The sequence below is a fragment of the Aptenodytes forsteri genome, unplaced genomic scaffold (genome assembly GCF_000699145.1).
Source record: "Aptenodytes forsteri isolate BGI_AS27 unplaced genomic scaffold, ASM69914v1 Scaffold434, whole genome shotgun sequence".
Classification (NCBI taxonomy): Eukaryota; Metazoa; Chordata; class Aves; order Sphenisciformes; family Spheniscidae; genus Aptenodytes; species Aptenodytes forsteri.
Window position 1 is genome coordinate 1,002,997 of NW_008795183.1, and position 11,879 is coordinate 1,014,875.

General features: G+C 41.5%; 1 protein-coding gene across 1 annotated transcript in view; it reads right to left on the minus strand.

The window, feature by feature from the left end:
- Window positions 1–6,255: 6,255 nt before the first annotated feature.
- Window positions 6,256–11,879, minus strand: part of GEMIN8 (gem nuclear organelle associated protein 8) — a 36,961-nt gene continuing 31,337 nt past the window's right edge. Inside the window, exon 5 of the mRNA XM_009278542.1 lies at window positions 6,256–8,295. Within this exon, the coding sequence (XP_009276817.1) occupies window positions 8,045–8,295 (251 nt within the window). The 3' untranslated portion in view covers window positions 6,256–8,044. The remainder of the gene's footprint in view (window positions 8,296–11,879) is intronic.

Here is an 11,879-nt window from a genome sequence, read left to right on the forward strand (position 1 = left end):
TTGCCATAAAAATGCATCACAGTGCGTATCCCTTTAATTCCAGGTAGCTTCGTGGGGATGGCAGCAGTGGGAGAGGCAGTGTAGGTGTTTTTCCTACATTCAGTATGCATTCAGATGTTATTTCAAGCCCTGCAAAGTGCGACTGCTAAGCCGTTCAAGACTTTAAAGGTTGCTGGAAACCAGGAATGAAAATAATATTGGAAAATCAACAAACCCAACACAATTTTTTTTGACACTTTTTTGTCATAATTATAATTTTGGGCACCCTATTAGAAAAAAATAATCTGCATTATACCTGAGCTTCTGTTGTATGTTCTCTAACATTATAGTGGTTTTACATCATTTCATGCTTCAAAAGCCTGGCATGAAGGAAGTTAAACCAGCTACACAAAATTGTTCAATTACTGGGTTTTAATATGGTATTTTAAAGTTTCAACAATATAAACTGTTGGTATGTTTTATTCCAGTCGGATGTAGTATCTTCTTGGACTGAACAACTCTGTTACACTGATGGGGACTATCACACTGCAGGCTGTGCCTGGAATGACAGATTCCACAATGTAACACAAGCCACTAGTGCAGTTAATTATTATCAATGTATTTACCACAAAAAAGCTTTAGCCATAGCCGTGCTGTAGAAACAGATTTCATTTTGTGAGACTCGAGTAATGCAAGAAACACTGCTAGACTAAAAGAGCTATTGAAGGGAAGAGACTACAGTAAAGCAGCTCTTTTTCCCCTTCCAAACAAGATTTAACTGCTGTTGACAGGGAAAGTATAGGACATCTTCCTCGAGCAGGTCTGCATAGTAAAACACACTTGTGAAGGGCAAATAACTCATCTCTCTAAAAGTACTCTGCAGAAGCACTTTTGCACTCCAGAGATACATGCTTATGCTCTCACACTGGAGCTGTAGATGACCTGAAGAGGGATCTGATCAATAGAACAAGCAAAGGAGGTAGCACTGGGCATTTATTTTGTCAGTAATTTTCTCTATTTTCTTTGCTGGTAGAGGAGAGCAGTTCTGGAGTAAGGACTTTCTCTAGCACAATGCAGCTGTTCTTTCTGGTGTGTTCCTGAAATGAATTCATCATCTGGCATTTATGATATCATGGCCTGTTGCCATGGCACCCAGTCATGTCACACACATCGCTCACTCAGCATCATGGCTTTCCAGAGCAAGCCTCAAAATGGGCAGAACAGCTTGCAGGTTCTGAGTTCAATGGCCAGCAAAAAAAGATACCGTAATGAAGACCAGAGAACCGATATATAATGATAAAAACAGCCACCGTGAGTGCTGCTCAGCTGCAGGGCTTCTCAGAGGAGGTGCCAAGGAAGGAATTCATGTGTGCCTCTGCAACATCGAGGGTGGTAACACCAAAACAGGACCACAAACCAGCCGTGGCACTGCCGAGACACAGCTCTGTGGCAGAGCAGTACAAATGAAAACATCGTGTTACGCTCAGGAAGACTCAGTATAACAAATACTTTCTCGTCTCTAGCGCAGGGTGATCTGGCATTACTGGAAATCCTAAATTCATCAATGGATATATAGAAAATTCTTAAAAAGTCATGAATATTACTACCTTCCCAGATGTAGTAATTATGTAATGCCTCTTATTTCTTTCATTGGTTTTGGTTTACAGTCCATTTCAGATTTATATTCTGCAGTCCTGTAAGGATTATTCTGTTTGGAGCAACTCACCAAACTTTTGTGTTTCGAGTGCATTGCAGCATAACCGGCTGAAGTTTTAGCTCAGCTTCACCACTTTGCATGAAGGGAGGATAGTGGGATGGCAGCCTTTGGTTATTACTCAACCACTTCATGGAATATGTTACAGACCAGAAGTGTGGCCTTTGATGAATTATTTCTTAAGTAAAAACATACTTCAAGCATTTACTTCTGTCACAACAGTAACTACTTTCCTTCTGCGCCGGGGGAGGATATGACAGTACCATAATTAATACCCCCCCTGCCCGGCAAGATACATAATCTGTACCTGCATTTAGATTTTTGGAGCTCTCTGACAAAGGACAACTTAAACTTGTGTCAGTCTTGGTATTTTATTATGCTTTGCAAGTAAGAAGCGAGCCACGCAGTCTTAACTAGCAGAAGTGGGGGTGACAGGAAATGGAATTTGCTTTAAAGTGGAGCCTAATTAGCTTCTAAAATGGATTAGACGATGTGGTTGCCAGAGGTAGCAAAAACTAGACATGATGACTGACAGGATCTTTTCCTGTCCAGTGCAAAGGATGGGAATAAGACTTAGCTGTGTAAGAACCAAAGTTAATGACATACAAGGCATGGACTGTTTCTTGCTGGATGCTTGTACATGTCTAGACCAAAAGGGCTGACTGAATCTTGGGCCTCTGATTCCTGTTACAGCTCACACCAAAGCAAAGGGTATGAACCTCAATTTTGCAAGTATGCTCCTTGGCATAGTGTCTGCAAAACTGCAAACTTGGACACTAACTTTTACACAGAAAATAGCAATGAAGAAAATCATTAGAAATCTTGGGCTAAACACTTCCGTGGGTTTGCTCAAAAAGAACATTATCTTATATGTTCAGCAAGGAAAATAAGCACATGCTTTTTAAAATGTTTCAGAATAGTGAAAGCTGGCTAACATGCCTGATGAAAGAAATGCAAAGGGATTGTTTTTATACTAAAGCAGGAAAAATCCTTGAAGGCTCTGAGCGCGACAAAAATGTGCTCACACGTTCTCTTCCAGCAGTGGCAACATTGCCTTATGAATGCTCATGCCTCTGGAGTCTGCCACCTCCATAGATTGATCTGCTCATCCAATTGCACAAGTGAGCGGTTCCCTTAATCCTTTTCACTACAAATAAACTGGGTTACATTAAACAGCTTAGCAGTAGGGCTCTTCCAACTTGACCTCTTTTTGACTTGCTGCTAGGGAGTGATCACACAATTAAGAGCTGCTGGCAGACCTCAATAGCAGTAAACTTTGGTGGAGTTGAGCCACGGGGGTGATTTCTGCACCTAGAAAAAGGATGCACAGGATAGACGAAAGCTGAACCGCAGGACTGATATTTCAATCTTGATCTTCAGTATAAGCATGTGGAAAGATTCTAAAAATTGCTACAAACAGATCAGAGGTCTAGCTGGCTTCCTATGCCATCACCCAGTGGCAGTTGTCTAGAGGACAGTATAAGAAAAGTCCATGAATAAATCAGTATTTTGTCATCCCCTCCCAGCTTCCAGAAAGGTGCAGCTTAGGGACATCCCAAATCTTTAACAGCCCCGATAGACTTTTGCCTCCCATCTTTATTGAACCCAGATTTTGGTAAACTGTTGCTTTTATTTAAAACAAAGTCTAAAAATTAAGGAGGACCACTCTGAACTCTATTTGGAAAAAATCCCTACCAATCCTTTCCACTTTTCTTACCCTTTCCTCCCCACAAAGGTATTTCTTTGGGATGGCTGTAAACAACAGTCAGTGGGATAGCAGTTTTGTGTATTTTGGATTTTCAAAAGGCTTTGTAGGCAAAAGATCTCAGTGTAGTTTAGGAAACCAGCAGTGGTATTGGCATCATCAGGCTGAAAAGTATTTTCTTTTCAAAAACTATGTATGTTCTCACTTACTCTGTTTGCTCGCTTTCTTAGAAGAAAATGATTCATGATTCAAGGGGAAAAAATGCTTCTGTGACTGTGTCAGTGCTAGAATCCATCCACAGACAATCTCGATTACACACTCAAAGCTCAAGACGAGCAAGTCTTTCTCCACTTTTGGTCAAGCAAGACTTCTGCGCTGCTCCTGCCCTGCCGAAATTAATAGTTGAGGCTGATGCATGTGCGCCCACCTACTTCAAAGAATGGACTGAGTCCAAGCAGTTCTTCTGCTACAACAGCCAGGTCTCCAAGAGAATACCCAAATAGCAATGTCATGGTCTATCATCTACCCAGAGCTCCACTGCACATGCCTCTGCGTGCCAGCTCAGCAATTCCAGCTATGTAAGAATATACGAAGGGATGTGAGGCCTTGAACTTCACACTCTAGCTATAACCGCCCTTCAGGAGCGGCTAAGACTCCCTCACAGGTTGCTACCTAGGAGAAAGCCTATGAGAATTTCTTTCCTTTGGACTATCCAGGCAGGACCACAGGAGACAACACAGCAAGTTAGACAGGGTAGACGGTTGATGAATTAGCACACAAACATGAAGACAGAATTTTGCTGCAGCATGAACGTATTATTTATCAAATAGTATATTTCCTAGTAACTTACTCTTTTAAGAAACCAGAAGGAAAACAGGGTTCTGGATGTTTCCTTTTGACAGACTGTATTTCACATTTTGGGCAATAGTCTTGGCCCCTCTGTAATTCTTTCAGCCAAAATATTCAGACCATCATGCCAAAAATCATACTTAAAAATCCAAATTTAAGCAGCTGAATCACAGTGTCTTGCTTTTCTCAATTTCTATTCAAAGAGTTGGACCCCTATTAATGCAACAATAGATGAAGATGTCAATATTTGAAATATATTTCATGTAATGACTGAGAGAGAAGCTTTTGCAAAGAAAAAAAAGACACGAGTGAACAAATCCATATGGATCATGTATGTGTTTATCCTTCACAAAGGCTGTTATGGAAATTTAGGTTGCTTTTTATTAAAGCTTCTTCTAAGTATGAGATGTTTGCAGCTAGCCATTATACAGGACAGCCATCAAAAATGATGGAATACTTACCAATAAGGTTATTAAAAGAAAAGTTATGCTCATCAAAATTGTTTAATCTCTTCGCAGTTTGCCTGTATACATAGGCATACTAAACTGTCAGCTGCTTTATGGGGAAATAATTCTAAAGGGACGAATATTCTTGACAATGTCATCAATGCGTAAGTGTAAACACTTTTTCTTTCAGTAGGAAACAGAGGTCATTGCTTCATTTGTATGTTAAATTTATACCGTGCCAGAAAGGTTTCTTCAACTTCTTTTAAGAATGCTTTCAACAGAAGAGACCTATCACTTTTCTCCAATCTTCAAAGTGTCTTCAACCTTCAACTCTTCTTCTGAAGATGAGGCTGGTTTGCATATTTCCATGTAGCAAATGAGGAAACCAGTTTCTGAAACTAAGACTAACTGTTTGTATAATAACTTGTACTTGCAACTTCAGGGTGTAATTCCTTCTACTGGAGCTGGTGAAAGCTCATGAGAAACAGCACCACCAGCAAGTGAAGAATTCCCTTTGGGCAGGACTGTACAAGCGGTTGGCGTAACTGAAAGCGATGGTACGACATTCTGGACAAGGAAGAATTAAGTCTGCAGCATCACAGGCATAACATTGTATTTGGGGGAAGAAAAAGTGTACGTGGTCCCATGATTGAGGATTGCAGCATAATACATATGTGCATGAAAGGTGAATGTTACAGACATTCTGACTGAACAGGCATTTTTGAGTTGCAGTTGCATTGCTTCCATGATCACATGTTTTTATGTGAGACATTAGAAATGTAAAATGACACGGGAGATGGAGTAAAAGAACTGCAACACAAAATCTCTAAGGTCCACTGAACTACCAGCAAAATGGGACATCTGGCCAACTACCAGCAACAGCCCATCCCCTGAAATTCAGGAGCAGTAAAGAGACTATTTGGCAGAAACTCTAAGTCTGTAGTAGTGTACTCCTCCCTTTCAGGCCTTAATACATAGTTCCTAGGGATCATTTCATCCGGTTCTTTCTACTTCCAACCTCATGAAGCATATTAAACCCTCTTAGAAATAGTTAAAAGAACCAAGGGCAAGGAAATTTCTTCTATGTTTTATCTGAAGTCGGAACGGAATTCAATGTTTGTCTTGTATGAGGTCTCTACAAATACTTCTGGAGACCAGAATTTCTGCTTCTGCTAGCAGAACCAGTTGGATGCAGAAACAACCACAGCAAGAACTGGGAATTGGGTTGAAAAGAACAGCCCAGTCCTACCCATCCTTTCTTTCTTCTGTACAGAACTGCACAGCGGAGACACCATCACCACACTGGAAACATTTCAAATAGGAAGAGAGATCAATGCACATTTATCTGGGACAGGGTTTTCCCCCAGCAGATGCAACAGCCCTCCCATTCATTTTGTACCATACCATGTGTGTGTGGTATTGACTGGCATTCCTGTGAAAGTCCTGTCAACACTCTTTGTGCTTCTCAATATGTTAAAACTGTCCTTGCTTTAAGTTCAACCTTCCTTAAACAATGCAGCAGCTAAAAGAAAATTTATAAAAAAAAAAAACTTACGAGGTGTTATGAAGAGAATTTATTTGGTCAACAAAAGGAAACCCAAACAAAACAGAGTTTCTGACAAAACCCACCAAAACCAAGAGTGAAGACAAATAGTTTTCCCTCTCCTGTCTCACACAAGTTTTTCAGATTAATCACACCAGTAATAAGTCTTGGAGACTGGGGGCTTTTAATGTCAGTGTTCAATTTAACTCCATTTCATCACATCTAAAGTGAAGGAGGTGGAATTGAAATGAAAATGCTGCTTTGAAAAAACATAGTAACTACTAGTAAAACCAAAGATACTCCAAACTGCACCACAGACTTGCTTTGGTGCAGCTGGCTGCTGCAGAGGGCACAGCAACTGCTGGTGTGTATTACAAACTACACATACTACAGAGATACACCAAACATAGTGGGCATGAACTGAAGTTAGAATTTTAGTTGTGACCTTCCTCTGTTGCCAGAAAGGCACATGAGTGTTTGTCACGATTAAAACAGCATAAGGTTCCTTTGCCCTGGCATGGAAATGCTGCTTAATACAAACTATGGCCATTCAGCACACAACGATACATACCAGCAGTGCTTCACAGAAAATCCCTGGAAGTGTTCAGGGTATCATTTTCTAAGGAGTCACCAGTATTGAGGGGCCAATTCTGCCTCTCTTACACAGACCACTTGTGTGCCTCACTCCACCTGGTCAGCTCTTAGTGGGGCAAGCACAACTGACCAAAAGTAAAGAGTGACAGAAGTGGAGCCAAACAGCCTGTGCAGATGGATGAGTACATGCAGAGGCACATCTAACTTGCCTACGTTTAAGCTTTATGCATGCAATATGCAGGTGGGCATTGGAAAGCTGCACCTAAAATAAACATAGCCCTCAGGGCTACATGGCTTCCACACCTCCACATACAGCATACAGATGTACCCTTAGACTATCAAACTAATACATCTTCTTTAAAGCTTCAAACCAATTAGATGCTTTTTATTAGAATGGCAAAAATCACTGTAGGCATTGGCCCCAAGAGTGCTTTGTCCTCTTAAGTTTCTCTTCTGCTAAACAGATCTCTAACAGACAGGACCACATCAGGCTTCTCCCCCACTCCCCCCACCCCCTTCATTGAAGCATTTTTCTATGTAATTTTGCTTTAGAGTCGAACTCCTGCCAGACAAGTATCAGTCTGGAAGAAAAACTTCCTGCTTTATTATAAATCTTTGAAAAAGAATTCAAATGGCTGAACTACAGTAATTTGATATGTTGTATCTTGGCCAGTGGGCTCCCAGCTCTCAAAAAAAAAAAAAAAAATCTAAGATTAGCAGACAAACGCTTCAAGCTGTGCTGTGTTAAACAGGATCCAAATGCTACTATGTTAAATAAGACTGAAAAATGGGACTACTCAATTTCCTAAATGGTAAGAGCAGACAATTCGTACAGTCTTTTTCTTTTTCGCATCGCTTTAAGTTTTCCCAGGTCACTGAGTATAGACAGTGTTTCTGTCTGCAAGAAACATACAGACATGTTTCTTGCAAGCATGGTCAAGGAAAGTGGGTATCAAATGAGTGAAACTATGGCTTTAGACAGGTTTGATATTACTGTCCCTCCTATTACTACTTGACAACTGTATGTAAGTAGAATGGGCTGTGAGCATCGCTGACAGTGTAAAAGGAACACAGGGCAAAGAAACATGCTGCCGTTGCCAGCCTCTGCCCCAAAGCCCAACCAAAACCAAAATTTGCAGTTCTTTCAGCAGCACAACCTGACTGAGGCACCCATCCCTACAGCTCTGTGCCAAGTCAGAGCACAGTCCAGGTACTCACAGCTTAAGGGGAATAATGGGCCAGTATTTGGGCTGCTTTTTGTCACAGTTTCTATCAAAGATAAGCTGCATGGCAGCCTCCATCGCCTGGATTTTGGCAGCTTCAGCACCATACAGTTTCTTCATTTCTGCCATTCGCCTCTCCCCAGGTCTTTCTGCAGGTGGCTGCACAGAACGCCCCGTCCTTTTGTGAAGGTCTTGATCAGCCTCCACGTACTGGTGCTCAGCTTCCAGCTGCTGCTGTCTCCCTAGACAAATAAACCACAAGAGGTGTAAATTATTCAGCTATCAACCAATCACATTTTATTTTAACTTTTAAAATATTACATATTCAAATTTGTGCTGGGTCTAGAGGTCCGAGATCCACACATTCCAAGGTACAGCCAACTTCTGCAACTTACAAAACAAATTGCATATTACTTATCCTGCTGTGCTCATTATACATAATGACAGATTCCTACTAAGCAGAATGATAAAGCCAGGCTGGAAAAAGCGGGGAGAAGGGAAGAACATCCTGGAATTGAATCCTAGAACTGCAGAAAACCTCTGTATTAGTAGTAACAAGTAAGAATCAGCATTGCTTCATTTCTCCCCAACATACACATGCCCTGAAAAGAAAAAAACAAACCAAACCCAACCCGAAAAAAACCCCAAAACAACCAAACCAAACCCAACCCGAGAAAGCTAGTTTCCAAAGTAATGACTTAGCAGCTGAGATAAGGAAACAATGCAACTTTAGCTGAACCATAGCCAAGAGAAAATGTAATCAGTTACTACTCTATGAAAATTAACAAATCGGTCTGTCATGTAAGTGTCTGCCATCAAGTGCATCCAATGAAACACAGCTGTAAGCACTGTTTAGATAAACTAGCCAACCACATCCATTTCTCAAGACAAGCAAAGTTCAAAACCGACAGCCTTACTGCTATTGCTTTAAAGACAACACAAAACAGCACCCAACATAAATCCCTGCATCACATCTTTTAAAGAGGATTTAAAACAGTTCAGAGAGGTGAAATGTTTGGACCAATTTGCCATCAAAAATCCTTTTTGATAAGCCCAATCAGGAAGCAAGAACTTGATTTTGCATGCCCAAACGTACCTCCACTTCCTGGGTGCTGCTCTGATGGATAACAACGTTCTATGCAGTGAAAACAGTAAAGTGCTATACAAGGCTCCCCTCTTATGGGGACATTTCTACAAGATGAAGAAAATCATCTGGCAGTTGTTGAACTCCTTCACCTACCAATAACAACTGATGGTTCTCAAAAGTGCATCACGGAAACAGTTCACTACTAATAAGAGCACTTTTTTTTTTCCCCCCAAACATCAAAAGGGACAGAGTGTCCACAGGTCAGGATGCATTAGTCACATACAGGACGCTTCTCAGTGTTTGGTGCTGTGTACCTCTTCCCTCCTTCCCCTAAGAGAGAGATAACACAAAACACATGACATCTGCAAACCCTAACCCAAAGTTAAGTATCCTGACATATCTGTGTCAAACATCTGCAGTTTATTTTTACACTGGAAAGTACTGTACAGAGCAGCCAACTGACTGTCTGTCAGCCTTACTAAATGAATTATCCCCTGTACCTCATTCACAGAAAACAGATATTTTAAACAGTATAATCAGAAACTTCAATTCTGCCATCTGTTTGTATGACAGGGACACAGAAAGCTTTTGTCCTGTCATTTCAAACACCATCCACAGTTTTGTGTTGGTAGTTGAAGGGCCGGAGTGCTTGAAGGGTTATTTGAAATCTATTCCAGAGAGACATTTCACTTTCTGTGATTTTGCTTTAAGGGCACACCCCCAAAATGTGCTGCACCGCCAGAATTCATGAGGAAACATACATTAGAGTCCATATGTGTTTTTGGAAGAGTCAGATTTATTTGGTGTCAGGCCATTTTAACCAGAAGGTCTGAATTAAAAGAACTAACACTGCCTACAGAGGGCCCAGCACTATGGAGGACAGGCTACAGCACTAAGGCTGTGACTACACAGGTCACTTGCATCCCATTGACACAAACTCACTGGGACACCAGACTGCCCACAACTAGGTAACATGCTTTTAAGCATGAACTTGATGCAAATTACACTGTTAATTTTGGTTTAGACAGAAAACAAAAATCTATGCTGGAAAACCAATGTCTCCCACTGTAGGTTACACAGCAAAACTCTGGCAGGACAATGAATCGAACCCATATTTCTTGACTCTCTTGTGCCACAAAGATAACTTCTTCTACTTCTGTATTGCCCATGGAAAATTTTTATTCATTAGTGCCATAGCTGCCTGCTAGAGACAGCTGCTTCCTCACTTGCTTGCCATAGAATGCTCTTTGATAGCTCACTGCACACAATAACACTTAAGAAAAATTAATTTCTCTGGAGATAGATAACAAATTCTTCTATTTGGAAATTAAATGGGTCTCTAGCAGAAGCTTTATGATGGATGAATGTGTCGTCGGATTACAGTTTAGTGTGCATCAGTCTCCATTTTGTAGCACAGAGTAGGTCATAAACCCGCAGATCCTAATGTTAACAATCAAAACAGTAATACCAATTTAAATTCCATTCTCAAAATTACCTAATGAACGACTGGAGTATATATTTTACTTTACACTAATCAGATGTACTGCCCTTAACTTTCTAACCTGACTTTTACTATTCCATAGCTACTGGTTAAACAATTCCTGGAGTGACTCTATTACAGAGTCTCAGACAGTCCAGGCAGAGGCTGGGGACAGAAGTCTGCTACAGGGACCCACAATTTTTTGTACCAAAGGCTGAATTTGAGCATAGAACATGGCAGCTGTTGCTGGTAATACCACTGTAGCTGTGTGGAACACAGTGACGGCACTACTTGCTGTCATGGACAATCAAGGAAAAGAGAAGCCATAGAACTAAATCATAGAATACCAGGTTGGAAGGGACCAAAAGGATCATCTGGTCCAACCTTTCTTGGCAAAAGCACGGTCTAGACTAGATGGCCCAGCATCCTGACCAGCTGAATCTTAAAAGCGTCCAAACGTTGGGGAATCCACCACTTCTCTGGGGAGATTATTCCAATGGCTGATTGTTCTCATTGTGAAACATTTTCCTCTTGTGTCCAATTGCAACCTCCTCAGGAGTAACTTATACCCATTACCCCTCGTCTTTTCCATGTGACTCCTTGAAAAAGGGAGTCTCCATCTTCTTTGTAGCCACCCTTTAAATACTGGAACATGGTGGTAAGATCTCCCCTAAGCCTTCTTTTCTCAAGGCTCAACAAACCCAGTTCTCTCAGCCTTTCCTCATATGGCAGGCTTCCCAGTCCTTTGATCATCTTTGTGGCCCTTCTCTGGACCCTCTCCAGCCTGTTGACTTCTTTATCTCTGCTGGTGATGCCCTTGTTGATGCAGCAACCCAGCATCCTGTTTGCCGCAGCAGCACACTGTTCACTCATATTGAACTTGTTGTCCACCAGGCCCCCCAGGCCCCTTTTCACAGAGCTGCTCCCCAGCCGGATAGATCCCAGCCTGTGCTGCACTCCTGGATTACGTTTTCCCGGGTGCAAGACCTTATACTTGTTCTTGTTGAACTTCATAAAGTTCTTGTTAGCCCACTCTTGCAGCCTATCCAGGTCTTCCTGCAGCGTGGCTCTCCCTTCTGAAGTGCCCACTTCCCCACTCAGTTTGCTACCGTCAGCAAACTTCATCAGGGTACGCTTGATCCCATCATCCAGATCACTTTTGAGGATATTAAACAGCATTGGGCCCAATATCGATACCTGTGGAACCCCACTTGTGACAGGTTGCCAGTTTGAAAAGGAGCTATTTACCACCACCCTCT